The sequence below is a fragment of the Hyla sarda genome, chromosome 8 (assembly GCF_029499605.1).
Source record: "Hyla sarda isolate aHylSar1 chromosome 8, aHylSar1.hap1, whole genome shotgun sequence".
Taxonomy (NCBI): Eukaryota; Metazoa; Chordata; class Amphibia; order Anura; family Hylidae; genus Hyla; species Hyla sarda.
In genome coordinates, this window is record NC_079196.1 from 82,708,037 (window position 1) to 82,728,883 (window position 20,847).

The window sequence follows — 20,847 nt, forward strand, 5'->3', positions numbered from 1 at the left end:
TGATGGGGGTTAAGCAAACAGCAAAGCCTTGCAAGCTACGCTGTTTACATAATTCAGAAGTTACGTAAAAAGCGTAACTCATGGAGCTACGTCATTTGCATAATTCCTAATATAGTCAAAGGAAGTTATGCAACAGGTCAGGAGAGGCCTTATGTCCTCTAATGAAGAGCAGAGGTTTGGATAGTGTTACATTACATTTGTATATCAATTTACAGATTGTACATGGGATAAACCTGCACACTCTAATAAGCCTCATTTTTCAAAGCTGTCCTTGATGCCCATAATAACCATAAAGAGTTCACATCTGGAATAATATAAGGGTAATTAGTTGCTATGGGCAACTGATTTTTTTTTTTTTTACACGGATTCACATTTATAAAAACTATTAGTATTATAACCTGGTCTCCACCACAGCTACATTGCAATTCTGGAAACAGCTTGGCTCAACACTTCTCAGAATTCTTTGCTGGCTCGATGTCTGCACACCTTGCTCTGGGGACTTGGCATATGAAGTTTTTACAGCAGGTCATTTATAGTAATGTGCAATGTGAGAATATCTAACTCCCAGTGTGCTGTGCAATAGAGAACTTAGCTAGCAAGGAAAACATCCAAAACATTAAACCCTTACATAAACTTTCCTTTTTTTTAATTAGAACATTGTTAATTTTGCCTAACATAATTGACCAAATATAAAATAAAATACTGCTAGACAGTAGAAAAAAGTAGAAAAAGGCCAGCACGGCTGAATGAAATCTTCAAAACTTTATTCACGAATCCTCGTTAAAAACCTTCATGGTGGCAGAAAGACACGGACATATACAAAAGTAGAAATATTGCACATGGAAAAACAGTCCCAAACAAGGCTGACGCGTTTCAGGTTGCTATACCCTTACTCATAGCTTGCCAATACTCAAATGAGAATGCCTTATATACTGCAAGGCCATCCCTTCCATTAGGAAGGGGAGGGACATCTTATGTCAGTGTGCAATCCAACACAAGTAAAACCAGGAAAATACATGCATCATTAAAAAACTCACATATAAAATCCAATAGGACTATATAACAGCTATGAGAAACACAACAAATGATGGACTTTTTAGTAATGTAGTATTAAGTCCGTCTTGTTATTCAGGCCATGCGGATATGTACAATTCAACAAGTAAATCCACATAATCTCTCTATTATGAAGAATGCGTATAAGATCACCTCCTCTTTTACTTCTTTTGATTTTTTCAATGCCATAAAAACGCAAGGACGATATGTCTGAATTATGTTTAAGAAAAAAATGTTTTGAGACATTAGACATGCTAGGTATCAAAGGACCTGCAGCATGCCTGATATGCTCCTGCATTCTCTTTTTTAAGGTGCGTTTAGTGCTACCTACATAATCCATTTTGCAAGTAGTGCAGGTGACTATATATTATGAAGGTACTATCACAGTTAATAAACTCGCGAATCATATGGATTTTACCATCTATTGTACCTTCTATTTTATTGCCCTTTGTTGCATAGGGGCACACCACACACCTTGCGTTACCGCACTTATGAAAACCTTTAATTTTCAGCCAGGTTGACTGCTCCTCCTCTACACAAACCATACTAGGAACAAGCAGGCTCGATAGAGTTGGAGCACGTCGGGTAGAAAACCGGATCCCTGGTTTGATGATTTCCCCTACTACTGGATCTGCTGCCAGTAGAGGTAGATGTTTGTTCACAATCCTTTTGATTTCATTGAATTCCATACTATAAGTGGTGACGAAAGTCACTTGATCATGAGTACTGGAATGTTTCCTACCTGTTAACAGGCTGTTGCGGTCCATATGATCGACCCGAGCCCGGGCTTTGTTCAGGAGCCAAGGGGGATATCCACGCGCTGTCAAGCGGGTGCAGACCCTTTCGGCTTCCCTCTGATACACTTGTGATGAGGAACTGTTCCGTTTCATACGGATCAATTCCCCAACTGGTATGGCAGAAATGGTATGCTTAGCATGGCAAGAATCAGCTCTTAAAATAGTATTGCCCGTAATATCTTAACGGTAAGGTTCTATTTCTACTTTTCTTGTTATGGAGTTACCCCGCAACAACAGATCCAAGAAGGGAACCTCCTGTTTGCTGTATGTGTACGTAAATTTTAGATTACAATGATTATCATTCATATATTGTATGAATGCAAATGCCTCCTTTGGATCGGATTTCCAAACCATAATCACGTCGTCCACATACCTCCCGTACCATGAGAGGTATGTGGAAAACCGATTCTGATCACAAAAAATGAAGTGCTCCTCCCACCAAAAAACATAAAGGTTGGCTAACGCAGGTGAAGATTTGGCCCCCATTGAGGCACCTGTGCGCTGTAAATAAAAATCCTTGCCACACAAAAAGTAATTGTGCTTCAAAACATAATCCACCACCTCTATAATAAATTGCTTTAAATCAAAAGAATAATCTGAAAAACGATCCAAGATTTCCAAAATGGCAACCAGAGCCAAATTTTGGGGGATGCATGAATAGAGCGACTCAATGTCGCAGGTAATCCACGACAGAGAGTCGCTCCATGTGAATCCATCCATAATACCTAAAAGATGTTTCGTATCTTTGATATAGCTTGGACAGAGGTTTACAATGGGTTGGAGAACAGAGTCCAACCACTCACACACATGTTCGTTTAGAGAACCGATCCCCGCTACGATGGGACGCATCGGCGGCGGGAATCGGTTCTTGTGCAATTTTGGTAGTGAGTGGAAGATCGGCAAAATTGGCGTCGGCACAAACATATAGTCCACTTCCTTCTGTGTTAAAATGGATCTTGACCTTCCCTCCTCCAGGAGTACTTTCAAATCCTTTTTAAATGCTAGACAGTATCTAAATGATTAAGGGTGTAGTCTGAGAAACGCGTTGGTTTTAGGGTGGTACACAGCATTTGTTCTGCACTTCAGCGATATTCAATTAAGTCTCTAATAAATGCAACGTTTTTTTTACTGCACACGGTCTCCACTGGACCAATCTCTTGTTGAGTACCTAAATAAGGCTGTGCAACAACTCTAGTGATCAAGGGCAGTGTTTCCAAAGCCAGTCCACAAGGCACACCAACAGTCCAGGATTTTAATTTTTCCCTGTTCTATTCCAATGGAGTAACTGAAAAAACCCAGAATGTTGGTGTGCCTTGAGGAGTGGGTTGGGAAACACTGATCTAGGGTAATGGAAAGGTTTAGGCCTGATTTTTTTCAAAATGTTTAATTTATGCATAGAAGGTAAAAACAGCAAAGGGGGAAGAACTCAACCATCAACAGAGGACTCCCAACACACACACAAAGAACAACTTTAACCAACAAAATGAGGAACATATGCATGATAAATCGTAACACATCAAGCATAAATGTGCGAAGGTAATGGAACCAATACCTCTGCAGCTTACCCCAGGTATTATAGTATATGTGGAAGAGTATTTAGTGCCCAAAGGCCAGAAGAAGACAATTAAAAATGGTCTTAAGAAGTAAGTGAACCTTCCAGCTGTTTCATTCTGCCTGAAGCACAGGCACTGTGATGTATCAGAGAAATCACAGTTTTAGGATATGTTCACACGTACAGTACACACTGCAGATTTTATGTAACAGATTACATATAGTATTCAATTATTTATGAGGATTTTCACAGCCTACAATCCACCTCATATACAGTATGTGTGAACATACCTTTAAAGATGAGCCAGGAACCAAGAATCCGTCATAAAGGAAGCTCTCCACTGCTGATCCCTGTCTCACTGGGCTTGACTGACTGGTCTCTACATATGTGTGTAGATATCTGTCAGTGAAGCCCAACGGGGCAGGGAGCGGTGGTGGATAGTAGGCCTGCAACAAAGATTATTTTCATAATCTATTAGTTGGCTGATTATTGTTTCGATTAATCAACTAATTGGATAAAAATAACCATAGCGAAGAGGAATATAATTTGTATTAACCCTTTAGGTGTTTCACAGGAATAGCAGCAAAGTGAAGGAGAAAATTAAAAATCTTCATTTTTTACACTCGCATGTTCTTGTAGACCCAATTTTTGCAAGGGATAAAAAGGAGAACATTTTTACTTGTATTTGAAACCCAATTTCTCTCGAGTAAGCACATACCTCATATGTCTATGTTAATTGTTCAGCAGGCGCAGTAGAGGGCTCAGAAGGGAAGGAGCGACAAATGGTTTTTGGGGGGCATGCCGCATTTAGGAAGCCCCTATGGTGCCAGGACAGCAAAAAAAAACACATGGCATACCATTTTGGAAACTAGACCCCTCAGGGAACGTAACAAGGGGTAAAGTGAACCTTAATACCCTACAGGTGATTCACGACTTTTGCATATGTAAAAAAAAAAAATTTATTTTTTACCTAAAATGCTTGTTTTCCCAAAATGTTTACATTTTTAAAGAGGGTAATAGCGGAAAATACCCCCCAAAATTTGAAGTCCAATTTCTCCCGATTCAGAAAACACCCCATATGGGTGTGAAAAGTGCTCTGCTGGCGCACTACAGGTCTCAGAAGAGAAGGAGTCACATTTGGCTTTTTGAAAGCGAATTTTGCTCTGGGGGCATGCCGCATTTAGGAAGCCCCTATGGTGCCAGGACAGCAAAAAAAAAACACATGGCATACCATTTTGGAAACTAGACCCCTCGGGGAACGTAACAAGGGGTAATTTGAACCTTAATACCCTACAGGTGTTTCACGACTTTTGCATATGTAAAAATATATATATTTTTTTCTCCTAAAATGCTGGTTTTCCCAAAAATTTAACATTTTTTAAAAGGGTAATAGCAAAAAATACCCCCCAAAATTTGAAGCCCAATTTCTCCCGAGTACGGCGATACCCCATATGTGGCCCTAAACTGTTGCCTTGAAATACGACAGGGCTCCAAAGTGAGAGCGCCATGCGCATTTGAGGCCTAAATTAGGGACTTGCATAGGGGTGGACATAGGGGTATTCTACGCCAGTGATTCCCAAACAGGGTGCCTCCAGCTGTTGTAAAACTCCCAGCATGCCTGGACAGTCAACGGCTATCTGGCAATACTGGGAGTAGTTGTTTTGCAACAGCTGGAGGCTCCGTTTTGGAAACAGTGGCGTACCAGACGTTTTTCATTTTTATTGGGGAGGGGGGGTTGTATAGGGGTATGTGTATATGTAGTGTTTTTTACTTTTTATTTTATTTTGTGTTAGTGTAGTGTTTTTAGGGTACAGTCGCACGGGCGGGGGTTCACAGTAGTTTCTCGCTGGCAGTTTGAGCTACGGCAGAAAATTTGACGCAGCTCAAACTTGCAGCCGGATACTTACTGTAATCCTCCGCCCATGTGAGTGTACCCTGTACGTTCACATTGGGGGGGGGGAATCCAGCTGTTGCAAAACTACAACTCCCAGCATGTACGGTCTATCAGTGCATGCTGGGAGTTGTAGTTTTGCAACCGCTGGAGGCTCCGTTTTGGAAACAGTGGCGTACCAGACGTTTTTCATTTTTATTGGGGAGGGGAGGGGGGCTGTGTAGGGGTATGTGTATATGTAGTGTTTTTTACTTTTTATTTTATTGTGTGTTAGTGTAGTGTAATGTTTTTAGGGTACAGTCACATGGGCGGGGGGTTCACAGTAGTTTCTCGCTGGCAGTTTGAGCTGCGGCAGAAATTTTGCCGCACCTCAAACTTGCAGCCGGATACTTACTGTAATCCTCCGCCCATGTGAGTGTACCCCCCCCCCAATGTGAACGTACAGGGAACATCCAGCTGTTGCAAAACTACAACTCCCAGCATGTACGGTCTATCAGTGCATGCTGGGAGTTGTAGTTTTGCAACAGCTGGAGGCACACTGGTTGTGAAACACCGAGTTTGGTAACAAACTCAGTGTTTTGCAACCAGTGTGCCTTCAGCTGTTGCAAAAGCTACAACCCCCAGCATGTACGGACAGCGGAAGGGCATGCTGGGTGTTGTAGTTATGCAACAGCTGGAGGCATACTACTTTGGCTGGGGATGCTGGGGATTGTAGTTATGCAACAGCTGGAGACACACTGGTTTGCTACTTAACTCAGTGTGCCTTCAGCTGTTGCAAAACTACAACTCTCAGCAGTCACCGACAGCCAACGGGCATGCTGGGAGTTGTAGTTATGCAACCAGCAGATGCACCACTACAACTCCCAGCATGCACTTAAGCTGTTTGTGCAAGCTGGGAGTTGTAGTTACACAACAGCTGAAGGTACACTTTTCCATAGAAAGAATGTGCCTCCAGCTGTTGCAAAACTACAAGTCCCAGCATGCCCATAAGGGCATGCTGGGAGTTGTGGTGGTCTGCCTCCTGCTGTTGCATAACTACAGCTCCCAGCATGCCCTTTTTGCATGCTGGGAGCTGTTGCTAAGCAACAGCAGGAGGCTGTCACTCACCTCCAACGATCCTCGCTGCACCAGGTCAGTCCCTCGTCGTCTCCGCCGCCGCTGCTCCTGGGGCCCCGATCCCAACAGGGGCGCCGGGGATCGAGGTCCCCAGCACCCGGGGTGTACGTCCCGCACCCGCTCACGTCCTCCGGAAGAGGGGCGGAGCGGGTTGCGGGAGTGACACCCGCAGCAGGCGCCCTGATTGGTCGGCCGGTAATCCGGCCGACGAATCAGGGCGATCGTGAGGTGGCACCAGTGCCACCTCACCCCTGCTGGCTCTGGCTGTTCGGGGCCGTCTCTGACGGCCCCGATCAGCCAATAATTCCGGGTCACCGGCTCACTGGAGACTCGATTGACCCGGAATCCGCCGCAGATCGCTGGACTGAATTTTCCAGCGATCTGCGGCCATCGCCGACATGGGGGGTCATAATGACCCCCCTGGGCGATATGCCCCGATGCCTGCTGAACGATTTCAGCAGGCATCGGGGACCGGCTCCGCTCCAGATGGTTGCGGGGGGCCGGTAAAACACATGACGTTCTCATACGTCATGTGTCCTTAAGGACTCGGAAATGGAGACGTATGAGAACGTCATGTGTCCTTAAGGGGTTAAAACAGCTACAAAAATTGTATTTCCTTTTTTCTAGAAATCATGGCTTATACAGTCATGGCTTTGTCCGTATTTGAACCGTATTGAAAACCATATGCATTGACTCTCCATTGAAAACCGTATGCAAAAAGATGCATCAGGTTGTGTCCATTTTCATCCTGTGCGGTTTTGTCCGTTTTTTCCCCATACCCAAAACCTTAGCCTACCACCGTTTTTGGTCCGGGGGAAAAACCGTATTGAAACGTATACTTTTTTTTTTATTATCATGGGAGTCAATAGGAACCGTACAGAACCGTATGTGCGACTATCCAGTTTTCACCATACGGTTTTTGACTTTGCGTAGTTTTTTTCTTGGAATTTCAATAAAACAAATGAAACTTTATTCATAATGGAATGAAAAGTTAAAAACGTATACTTTTTTTTCTTAAAAAAACGGATGCAACCGGACATCATTTTTCAAACCATATAAGGTTTTCAACTGTATAAGGATTATAATTTGTACACATGTTTTGATACAGTTTAGTCAGGTTTTGAGGAATCAATTTTTTGTTTTAATCAAAAACCTTATACGGGAACTGTATTGCAAAAATTTTGTGTGAACCCAGCCTAAGTGAGGGTGGGCTAACACTGAAAGGACAGGAGAGAGCACAGAGGAGTGCTATCAGACAGGAGAGAGCACAGAGGAGTCCTATCAGACAGTAGAGACCAAAGAGGAATGGTAGCCCAACCTCACTTACAGAACTTTGTCCATGCCTGTGCTTCAGCTTGGACAAAGCCATGATTTTATGAGCCATGATTTCTATAAAAAGGAAATAAAAGTTTCTTATGAAGTATATTAGAAAGGTTAACCCCTTAAGGGATAGTTTTTCAGTTTTAGCATTTTCGTTTTTTCCTCATCACCTTCTAAAAATAATAACACCTTCAATTTTGCACCTAAAAATCCATATGATGGCTTATTTTTTGCGCCACCAATTCTACTTTGTAATGACATCAGTCATTTTACCCCAAAATCTACGGCGAAACGGAAAACAAAATCATTGTGCGACAAAATGGAAGAAAAACCTCAATTTTGTAAATTTTGGGGGCTTCCGTTTCTACGCAGTAAATTTTTTAGGTAAAAATGACACCTTATCTTTATTCTGTAGGTCCATACGGTTAAAATGATACCCTACTTATATAGGTTTGATTTTGTATTACTTCTGATAAAAATCATAACTACATGCAGGAAAATGTATATGTTTAAAAAATGTCCTATTCTGACCCCTATAACTTTTTTATTTCTCCATGTACGGGGCGGTATGAGGGCTAATTTTTTGCGCCGTGATCTGAAGTTTTTATCAGTACCATTTTTGTTTTGATCGGACTTTTTATTCATTTTTTTACGGTATAAAAAGTGACCAAAAATATGGTATTTTGGATTTTGAAATTTTTTTGTGCGTACACTATTGACTGTGCTGTTTAATTAACGATTTATGTTTATAGTTCGGACATTTATGCACGCGGCGATACCACATATGTTTATTTTTATTTACACAGTTTTTTTTTTTTTTTATTCAAACTTTTATTAGGGAAGGGGTTAAATTAACTTTTTTTCACTTTTTTTTTGCAATGTTATAGCTCCCATAGGGGACTATAACATGCAGTACATTGATTCAATACACTGATCACTGCCATTGCATTCAATGGCAGGAATCAGTTATCAGTGGTTGATTGCTCAAGCCTGGATTTCAGGCTTGGAGCAATCAATCGGCGTTCGGACCCGGTAAGGGACCCTTCTGCTGCATCTCCGCAGTTTTACCATGACAGTCCCGATCAGCCCGACTGAGCTGCCAGGAAGCTTTTACTCTCACTTTAGATGCGACGATCAACTTTGATCGCCGCGTCTAAAGAGTTAATGCCAGACATCAGCCCGATCGGGAATGTCCGGTATTAGCCACGGGTCCTGGTTGCTTATAGCAACCGGGACCCACCGGGTATGATGCGCGCTCACCTGCTGAGCGCACGTCATACCTCAGGAGACGCTTATGGACATTCATAAACATCCATATGCGTTAAGGGGTTAATGTTTTGCCAAGATGTACAACATATAAAAAGTTTTAAAATCTGACCGTACCCATTTACAATACTCTGGCTGAACTTTCAAAGCACACAAAACAGATTACTTTAAGTGTTATATGGATTTTTATAAGATGTGATATAAAATATCAGAGTGATACAAAATGTATACAAATGAAAAGAAGTCAACCCCAAACAATACACATATGGGAAAAAGTTGTTTTTTTTCTGCCTGCAACTATATCCCACATTTTGCCATTTTCTTCACACATACAGAAAGAACAAGAAAGAGTAAGGGCTTGTTCACATTAACGTCAGTCCCCAATAATTCATGCCTGTTCTTAAATCCGTTCAAGCCTTTAGTAAATGGCTGTAAATAGTAGGGATCGATCGGGAGGTTAGGGCCGATAGCCGATAACTTATACCGATATTCCGGTATAAGTTATCGGCTATTTATCCCCCGCGACACCGCTGCAGATCATTGTTTTAAAGCGGGCGCTTTAAATCAATGCACTGCAGTGGCTTTTGCGGTGCCATAGGCCGCCACCCGCTTCTCTCCCCCTGCCTGTCCAGGGGTCCTGGTCGCGGTGCGGTGGGGGCGGTGCGGGGGCGGGGCATTATCGGCAAGGTAATTGCCGATACCGATAATGCCCAAAATCGTGATTATCGGCCGATAATATCGTCCATAACGATAATCGGTTGATCCCTAGTAAATAGATCCCATCGATGTCAATCTGAATTTTTATTTTTTTTATTTTGTTTTACAGTCCTCTTTCACTCATTTGGTTCCTATTCCGTTATTTTTAGCAGAGAAAATACGCTGCATGCAGTATTTTTTTTCTCCATCAAAAAGGGGTACTCCGCCCCTAGAGATCTTGTCCCCTATCCAAGGGACCCCCCCCGATCTCCCTGCTGCACCCGGCGTTCGTTTAGAGTGTCCGGTGCAGCATCGAGGCTTGTGACGTCCTGGCCGCGCCCCTCTCATGATGTCACAGCCACGCCCCCTCAATGCAAGTCTATGTGAGGTGGCGTGACGGACGTAGTTCGCTCCGTGCATCGGATGTCTGGGGTGCCGCAGCAGGGATCGTGGGGTCCCCAGCGGTGGGACCCCCAAGATCAGACATTTTATCCCCTATACTTTGGATAGGGGATAAGATGTCTAAGGGCAGAGTGCCCCTTTAATGGCATTCCTTTGCATCCGTTTGTTAGTATGGTACATTTAGCAGCAATGACAGGAGAATAGCAGGACGAGAGAGAACGGACATGTGAACCTAGCCTAAATAAATGAATGAATATATAAAATAAACAATACACGGACAAGCTTACTTACATGGCAGGTTTGCTTCAAGTTCTGCTACTTCTGTAAAAGAATAAAATAACTGGTGAGGAAGCGATATATTCTGTATCTTACAAACTTTATATTATTGTAAAAATTTTAAGCATCATCTACTGACAGTTTTTTTTCTGTGAAAGATTTCTTTGGAACCTAATAATTACCAATATACATAAGGTTTAATGTATGCAGGTGTGAAGTATGATATGATCATCCGTCTGACTGCAATGAAGTCTTTTTCTTGCAAATAATAAGGTGTTATTTTCGTTAAAAAAAACCTTAAAGCGTACCTGTCATATCCCATAAAAAATATTATATGTTACTTTAATACCTTATTTGAATCATGTACATATAATTTTAATGTGTCTAGCACCTATATTTCTCTCACAAATACATTCTTTCTCTTGTTCACTTGATTTGTCCTTTTCTGCGTTGGGGTGTGTCCTTAGCTCTGCATGACTCAATCTAATCACTGCAGGCTGCTCTGTAACCCCTTCCTCTCTTTTTTAATGCTGCAGTCTGATATGAGAGGAGTGAGCACAGAGGAGTGCCAGCCCTGCTCTCACTTACTGGACTTTGTCCATACTGGTTCTTCAGCTAGGACAAAAATGATGCTGCATCCAGACATGATTATGTTCTGAAGGCTTTGGGGACCCCTACTGTTTTTTTTTAATTATATAAACCATGATTTCTATATATTAGAAAGGCTAATGTTTTATCAAAATGTACAACATATAAAAAGTTTTTGAATCAGACAGTGCCCATTTAAGCCTATAAAGCTGGGTATCATACACATTAACTTTGGTTGTTAAACTAGATAAGTCACCACTAGAGGTGCCTGGCATTGTTTAGTCTCCTCTTCCTAATAAGAACACAAACACAGCTAAAAGATGGACACCTTTATATAGACAAGGTCAAAACTACAGCAGCTTAGTGCAGTGACCTTTGTATTTCAGATGTATTGACTTTAAAGTGGGAAAGCAAAGCCATCAAACAAAATAAGTTTCAATATGTTAATTTCATATTATCCATGTTAATTGCATAATTACATATTATTTTACAGTCAATCTCATATTATGCGATTTCACAACAAAAATGTATCATTCAAGATTCATCAGCAAGGTAGCTGATGGCAGCAAAACAGCATTTACCGGGCCACAGAAATTGTTCATAGCAACAACAGTACATGTTAAGGCCGGACTCACATCACGATTTTACATCTGACAACTGTATTTTAAAATTAAAATACTACTTGTTGTGTAAACAAAAATTTGTGTGCGATCAAACTGATGAAATTGTTCAGTAATATGATTCCATGCCATTTACATAGACATTAATGCTATGAAAAGCAGATTTTGACTTCAATTCAATTTTGAATCAACTACGGTTTTTTACCCAACCGAAAATCTAATGGAAACATAAATCGCACAAAAACGGATGCATGTCTTAAACACAAATTTGCGATAGAAGTCAAGAGATGTAACTAGAAATACAATTGTAGAAAATACATTTTTAGGTAACAAATCTTATTAGTCAGATGTAAAAATTGTGATGTGAACCCTGACTTATAGATTTTATTTTCTACAAATAAAAAAAAAACAGCTGACAAAATAAAAATAAACTTTATCTTACCTTACACCACTCCCCAGATGCCACTGATATAGTCACCCTGTCCTCCAGCTCCGGTCTTCTCCCAGCTTTTGGTGCCCGATTCTTCACATGTCCTGTCTCAGCCGGTAATATGCTGAGCAGCAGAGTCATGTAACAAACCTACGCTTCTTCCTGATGCCCAGGCTTGTTACATCACACTGACACATGAGGTGTGACATTGCTGCAACCAACGATTAGATGAGCCACAGTGCAACATGTTGGGCACAAAAAGCCTAGGGCCGGAGGACAGCAATATCTGTGGCACCGGGGGATCAATTCATTTCGGCAGCCTGGGCATAATAGATACAAAAAAAATTAAAAAAATCACTTGAGTACTCCTTTAATAGATGTCTAACTCACATGGAGACCCATTGCCGATGTAAAATGTTATGCACATGGCGTATATTTCCACTCTGAGAAATACATATCCTGGTAGTAGTCTTGGTCATCTGCTACATATTTTCTATCATTAGATCGCACCCTGGAATTCTGAAGAGTTTTCCACGCAGAATAAATGACATTAAATGTCTGCACATTTGAAGCCACATAATAATAATAATAAAAAAAAAAAAAAAAACTTTCCATAGGTCACAGCGTATATTTCCACAGGAAAATAATGTAATATGTATTGCAGGTATCTTTTGGCATGTGTAAAATATACACAGATAACATGAAATGTACAATCGCTGTCATTAAATTTAGAGCCTAATCTTTTATTGAGCAGCTTTTACTGTGATGAAACAAGGGGATTTGTCGATCACTGAGTGGATGGAGAAGACCACCCTCTGCATTTACTACAACTGCAAAGACAAATTATTAAACATTTATTCTGCAGTTTGCCGTAAATGACAGATTCTCTTGGCATCACATTATCTATCCTATGTTTCGCAGACAAAGCAGCATGTGAGCCCTGACAGGTCTGCATTAAAAAGGACCAAATACAGAAGACAAATCATAGCTAAACTACAGACACTGTGATACAGAGTCAGACGATTCTCTGCTACAAATCCAAAGTGGCTACAAGGTATTTCTAATGAGTGGAGCGCTAGCAGAGCAGCACACATGGCTTTCCAATTTCCATTACCTTGACCTTGCAACCTAAAATCTGCGCAAATAAAAGAAATTACTGTAGTTCCTAGCTGTAATTTGGTTTCCGTGGAGTGATTCATGACCGCACAAATCTGAGATTGCTCTCTTGACTTCAGTCAGTACAGGAATAGTCAGGATTTAAAGGGTACCTATCATTAAAAAGAGTTTGTATTATGTTTCTAAATACATGCTATTTTAAAAAAAATATATATATATATATATTTTTATGTGAATTTTAACTTGGGAAACCCCACCACTGGGGGTCTCCCTACATGGCCTGGCCGCTAGATTGCGGACTCATGCTGCTGGCCTGGCATGAGTCAGAAATCTGACTGCAACCGGGACACATGACCAGCACAGCGCTGCTTCTTGCCTGTCAATCAGACCGGCAGGCGGGAGCAAGTGCTGTGCCCGCAGCAGCTGCAGACATGGCCGGCTGGAGACAGGTGACCGAGGAAGAGGTTCTCACCTTCTCCCTGCCGGCCTGCAGCTTCTCCGCTGCTTCCCCGCTGCTCCATACTCTGTGTACCACTGTGGAACTGTGCCCCGCCCCCCCCCCCCCCCCCCCCAAGCAGGCTTCAGTGACGTAGCGCATGCTGGGGCACGCCCACATCCTCCTGCCGGCAGCTCACTTTGTGAGCAAAAAAAAGTACAAAACAGACCTTTTTTAAAGCTCTTAAAAAATGTTAAAGGGCAGGGGGGTGTTAGGTGTAGTTAGGGAACATAACATGAGTAAGTTTAGGAAAGTTTATTTAGTGACAGGTACCATTTAAATAGCGTCTTCCCATGTCACTATCCAATGCTTCCAAATATTTACACCAAGTTTACTTGACCATGACGTTAATGTAATTTAAACAAGGAAGGAAAATAAGGGCATTGTCATTAAAGTGGAAGCTAACTACAAGTGGGCTCTAACGTTCTTTTTCCACAATGCCCCTTTCAAAAAGACAATGAGACCACCTCCCAGGTAAAATGATTTTTTTCACCAGACTGAATGGCTTTTCTTTGTGATCTGTAGGATTTGACAAACCTCCAGCTGTTGCAAAACTACCACTCCCGGCATGCCCTTCAGCTGTCCATGCATGCTGGGGGTTGTAGTTATGGAACAGCTGGAGGCACACTGGTAGTAAAACACAGAGTTTGTTACTTAACTCAGTGTTTCGCAACCAGTGTGCCCCCAGCTGTTGCAAAACTACAACTCCCATCATGTACGGTCCTTCAGTGCATGCTGGGAGTTGTAGTTTTGCAACAGCTGGAGGCACACTGGTTGCGAAACACAGTTAGGTAACAAACTCTGGGTTTCACAACCAGTGTGCCTACAGCTGTTGCAAAACTACAACTCTCAGCATTCACTGACAGTCCAATGGCATGCTGGGACTTGTAGTTATGCAACAGCTGAAGGCTAATACCCCCAGCCCAGGGGCCCCGATCAGCCACCGATGCTGGGGATCAGGGGCCCCGCATCAGGGCAGGACTCCCGACACCCGCTCTCGCCCTACGGAATAGGGGCCGAGCGGGTGCCATTAGGCACACCCCCACAGCAGGAGTCCTGATTCAGGACAATCATGAGGTGGCACCAGTGCCACCTCACTCTTGCAGCTAAAGGATGATAGGTGCCATCTAGGACACCCTTTTTTTTCCATGTCACCAGGGACTCGATTAACCCAAATCGCAAATCGCCGATCTCAAGTGATCGGCTATCGCCGACATGGGGGGGGGTCTCAGGACCGCCCCAGGGGTTTGCACGGGGTGCCTGCTGAATGATTTCAGCAGGCATCCTGTTCCTTGCACCGCCCGGCGAGTGGCGGGGTCCGAAATTCCCACGGGCATGCTTCGTTCCCATGCGCCACGTGGTCCTGGCTTTAAACTTCACTGCACACACAGGGCTGCCGCGGAGGAACCGTGTGTCTGTTTATAGCAAAATATACTGCATATTTACCAGCAAGAATTCTGCAGTGTGAAATATGCAGTTTGAATGCTATGTGTGACCCTCTTAATCAGTAAAATTTTGTGACCTTAACAATCTACTTCAAGCCAAGTCCAAGGTGGAGATTTATCAAAACCTGTCCAGAGGAAAAGTTGCTGAGTTGGCTTCTCAGATCGCTTCTTTCATTTTTGAAAAGGCCTCTGAAAAATGAAAAGTGATCCGATTGGTTGCTATGTGCAACAGCAACTTTTCCTCTGGAAAGGTTTTGATAAATCTCCCCCAAAGTGTTTTGCCTGCATGTGGCTGGCCAAACCATACAGACATAGGAAGATAGCTGACGCCTCTATGGCACTTGAGCTTGCAGGAAAACATAACTTTTTACCTCTGTAAACAGCCATCAGTAATAAACAAGTATCATTTGTTGTATCCTCAATATCCGCTATCTACTCATGTTTGCAGCTTAGAGCATGATATAAAGCTGGGTGGATTAAAGCTAGTATAAGGGGTGTACATACAAATAACTATGAAAATACCATCCCACCAAATAATAAAATATTGTCCAAAAGTACTGAGACATAAAAGAACGCATAGTTGTCATCACCACCTTCACAACAACCTGTACAATAAAGTTAGCATATTTTAACAGTGAACAGTGGGAAGAAAAAGGGAAAATTATGTATTTGGCCCTTAATAGGCCAGTCATAATGGAGTTAACCTGTGAATATTGCTAGATATTTAATGTTATAAATACACATATTTGGCAGGGCGCCAACATTTTTTTTTAAAGTCAAGCATCAGTATGCGGAGGTCATCAGGAAGAGAGCAAGCTAATATACTTTGTGAATTAGTGATGTCATGTTGACAACATTCTCATACACTGTATGTAAGCTATATATGTACTTTAATACATTCCAGATTTCAAACAAACTAGTGTACTACACTAAAGCTATTCACAGCTTCATGGGAAATTACAGACAACAGATTTCACAAATCCACCAAGGTTAAAAAGCCTCCAAAATATCAAACCATGCCAGAAAACTTTACACACGCAAATATACATTTCCAAACTAGGATCTGGATGGAGAGGCACACTTTTAGGCCTCATTCAGATGAGTGTTTGTACCCATGTTTAAAGGGATATTTCTGAGGGGGAAAAAATTAATTAACTAGTCCCAAAAAAGATTTGTAAATTACTTGTATATGAAAAAAGAAAAGAAAATATAAAAACTTTGCAGTATGTATCAGATGCTGCATGCTGTTTAGTTTTTAGTTTCTTTCAGATCTGACAGTGCTCCATGCTGCCACCTCTGCCTGGTCCCTACCTGTTGAGACACCTAGTGATCGACAGAATAAAGGGACAAAAGTGCTAGCTACAGCTACTACTAGCTACTGTATCCCTTTTTGTTTTGTTTCTATTCAGAAAGCTGAGAGTATGGATTGCTTAAAAGTCTCAGACTTTCACTGCTTTGGTACGCCACTCGCTCCACTAACGAAATAAAGTTATGAAAAAACAAAAAGGGACATAGCACTCATGTGGGAGCTTCTGTCCCTTTATTTTAGTGATTCAGAAGTTGTTTAAAAGCGCTTAGGTACACTTTAAAACGCCCCTGTCATTTGCAATAACTTTTGGCATATTGCCTATATATATATATATATATATATATATATATATATATATATATATATATGTCAATAGTTTAGACTGCACTGGTTTCAGATCCGAGACCCTCTGCGATCGTGCAACCAGATGAATTGCGAAGCAGCGTGTGACTCCCTGGCTGTCACTCAAACCCAATTCCTTCTCCATAGACTATAGTTATTGAGTGAATAAGGATTGGGGGACCAGCTAGGCAGTGGAGCACGCTGGTGTGCATTTCACCGACTTACAGCGGGTAAAATAAGTAATGAGCAAGTCACCATTTTTCTCACTAAATATATTTCCAAAAGGTGCTTTTGACATAAAATGTTTCCCAGATGTTGGTAACAACCCAAGTATTTCATACATACAAGGACACCAAAACAAATAAGCTCAGAAATGAAGTTATGTGTAATAATGTGAAAGGATACAGGGAAAAAGTATTGAACACATGAAGAAAGGGAGGTACAAAAAGGCATGGAAAGCCAAGACAACAGCTGAAATCTATCAGTATTTAAAAAGCAATCCAGCCCCTTGTCTCATTGCCAAGGTGTCACACAAGACATTTCATGATAAGTAAAAGCAAAGAGCTGTCTCAAGACCTGATTCACCACCTGATTGTTGCAAAACATAATGATGGTGTTTGTTAGGCCCCTTTCACACTACCATTATGACCCGGTAGGCAGTAGATGTCAGGAAAGGAGAGGAGAATAGCGGGTGAAAAATTAGTGCATGCAACGTCTTTTTCTCCCGCTACTGCCGCTAAAAAAAACAACAGCGCCCGATGGACCCCATTATAGTGAGTGGGATCCATCGGAACCTGTTGTTGCCCATTGTGCCCTGTCCCTAATATGGGCATATTTTTGAGCTTATGAATGCTCCAGTGAGTACTGTTGGGGCCATAATACAGAAGTGGAAAGAATCATTTCACTACAAAATTGCCCCAACCAGATGTTCCTCGCAAGGAGTGAAAAGAATAATCAGAAGATTTGTCCAAGAGCCCAGGACCACTTGTGGAGAGCTTCAAAAAGACTTGAAATTAGCAGATGCCATTTTTAGTGACATGTTCAATACTTATATTACCCACTTTATAGCTCGAAGTGGCAGTGACCTATACTTTTGACAAATCTGGTCAACATGTCTAAAGTTGTTTCACATGACAGTGAGCTTTAAACCCCTTCCCACTCCATGACATCTTGGTGCGTCCTGGGGTTGAAACTGGCTTTGGAGCGAGATTCTGCCGATATCCCGCTCTGTACCGGGCGGCCCTCAACTCATATCGATAGTAAGGGTCCGCAGCCAATAGCCATTGCGATTCTGTTTACCCTTTAGATGTCACAATGAAAGTCAATTGTGAGACTTAAATCCAGTTAAATACTGGTACTTATGAGTTGCGGGGAAGGGAGAACAGGTCCACCTCAGTAGACACGACAGGGTTCCTACCAGCCTCCACGCCATCTAATTTTCTCTCTGCATCTCTATGCTTTATTAAATAACTTAATTAAAATAAACAAACGAATTTGGTAACGCTGCATGCGGAAATATCAGATCTATAATGATAATGAAACCGTATGGTGAAGGGCCTAAACGTACAAAAATACAACAGTCCAGAAATGCAGATTATTGTCACTTAATGTTCCAGAAAAACGATGAAAAAAGAGCAATCAAAAAGTCCAAATTAAATTAAAAATAGTAGTAGATAAAAACTACAGAATACAACATAAAAAATGGGCCCTCAAACAGCCCTGTACACTATTTAAAAAAAAAAAAAAAATTGTTACAGGCGTCAGAAGAGAACAATTTTAATAAGTTTCTTACAAAAAGTTATCATTTTTTAAAAGTAGTAAAATAAAACCCCTAAATAAATTGGGTATCGTAGAAATTGTATGGACCTACAGAATAAAGATAACATGTTATTTTTAACTGTAAATTGAGTAGAAACTAACCCCACCCCCAAAATTAGAAAATTGGGTTTTGTTTTTTTTATTTTGCTCAACAACATTTTTTTTACTTCGCTGTATATTTTGTGGTCAAATGAATAAGGTCATTAGAAAAGTACCCAGGAAAAGAAAACAGCTCGGAGCTTTCACCACTGATCAAGTGTAGTTTTTTGTTACATGGGCATGTAGCCCGGCTTCTGCAATAAACTACACTTGAGTGGTGAGTGCTCCAGACTATTTCCTGGGAAGATAGAGTTAAACACCACCAGTATCAACTTGTAATGACTAGACACTGTGCACACCACGCCCAAGAGAAGAAAAAATTTAAATACAAAAATGAAAAAATCGCTGAGTCATTAGGGGTCAAAGGACACAGTTATTTCGGGCCTCACAGTTATTAAATTGTAGAGTATGTATAGTTGTACACTTTTGTAAATATCTATACATTTTTGAACTTGCCTCCTTTTCATGTTACAGCTACTTTTCTCTGCCTCTTGTTTACTGCCCACTTACGGACCGGCTGATGTTGACGTCACACACTTTCAGAGCAGGAGAGAGAGACGTTATCTGTCCGAGAACTTTATCTTTATTTAAACAAACACTGACACTTCAGACAATCCGGCTCTGCTGCTTGTGTGCAAGCTGTTCTTTGTCAGTGAAACATGCTAATTGCTAATAGCTTGCCCACAACCAGTGTTTTTGAAGTGTCAATCACAGAGCAAAAGCTCTCCCTGCTGAAAGCTCTGTGCACAGCTAATGTGCAAGATACTGTATGTGTGACTAGACCCTTAAGAAGACAATTACTTTTTTTTTCTCATATGCACCCCCCCCCCCCCCGCCATAATTTCTTCGTCTACTCCTCCTAACTATTCAATGTGCCATCTTAGGTTAAATAGACTGGATCGGAATGATCTCCGATCTCGACTACTGGAGCAGAGTTCCAGCTGTAATATACAAAGGGAGCACAGGAGGATGGAGGCTTTTTTTTTTTTTTTTTTTTGCAGTACTGCTGCTAGAACACTCTGCATCACATACACAAGGAGAAGGAATAAGTGGTCTCCGCTGTCAACTGCAAGAACCCCCCCCCTGTGATCCAACACAGGGTCCAAAACCATGATAGGGCAATACTCAAAAATCCTTTAGCTCCATGTTTAGTGTATGTAAGCTGCCATAGATAGACAAAGCACGGTACTTTGCTATTTTCAGCAACTCTAGACCAGGAATGGAGCAGTGGTGTGCCCCAATGACTGCAGCTCCAGCCCGATGAGAGATTCAGAACGTTGTTCTTGAGCTCACTGGCCATTTCCAACAGTCATAGACTTAGGCCATGTTCACATGACGTAAAATGTACGGTATGTCCGCACGGAAAACATGTGCAGATGTTCCGTACATTTGAAATATCTGGCGGGCGCTAGGACCGCTTGAAATGTGCCGTATAATAGATGGCAAAGAATAGACATGTAAATTCTTTTTGCGGACAGCGGAATTGGGATTTCCACAGCAGAAACATCTGCTGCAGAAATTATACTGTGTAAACAGGGCAGCAGAATGTCCATGTGGAAAGTTCCTGGGGAATTCTGCACGGTCATTCCGCCGTATGAACATATCCTTATGTGACTAGGAGATAAGTGCTAATGGTCAAACAATCCCTATTCATATTGATACCTGTATTTAAAGTGACAGGGACTAAACAGAGGAAGGATGGAGTTTATTAATTATGACTATGGATGAACTGGATACCTGCATTACTATAGCCTTTTAATAAGCACACATATCAAAAGAAATACATTTTTACTATATTAACATTTCATTAGTTCATCATTTAAAAAAGACTTGTTTCTGTTCTAACATAATATTAAAAACTAGAGAAATACGCTGGAGCTTTCAATTTATTGCATCTCCAGGACTTACTTATGCTTTTAATCTGCACAATAAATTTAAGGTGAATACAGGAAAACCTGGACTGAGGATGGATGGAACAATTTACGCATGCAATATTAAAGCAGTTGTACGCTGGGGACGGGGCTGGCACATTGTAAGGCATGTAAGGCTACCATTCTGCAGAGTTGTGTATATTATTTATTGCATAGATGTAAAGTGGATACTTGTGAACGAGGTCATCCCACTCACATGAGGAAACTCTAGATGGGCGCTGGATAACTTTAATAATTCAACCTTGTGCGCGCAAGAAAACTTGAAATGTTTAGTATGAAGACTA

General features: G+C 41.6%; 1 protein-coding gene across 5 annotated transcripts in view; it reads right to left on the reverse strand.

Annotated features, from left to right (window-relative positions):
• Positions 1–20,847, reverse strand: part of UBE2F (ubiquitin conjugating enzyme E2 F (putative)) — a 288,300-nt gene that overhangs the window by 242,968 nt on the left and 24,485 nt on the right. For all 5 annotated transcript variants that reach the window (XM_056533947.1, XM_056533948.1, XM_056533946.1 and 2 more), the window contains exon 3: positions 10,385–10,414. In XM_056533947.1, coding sequence (XP_056389922.1) covers positions 10,385–10,414 — 30 coding nt within the window. The remainder of the gene's footprint in view (positions 1–10,384; positions 10,415–20,847) is intronic.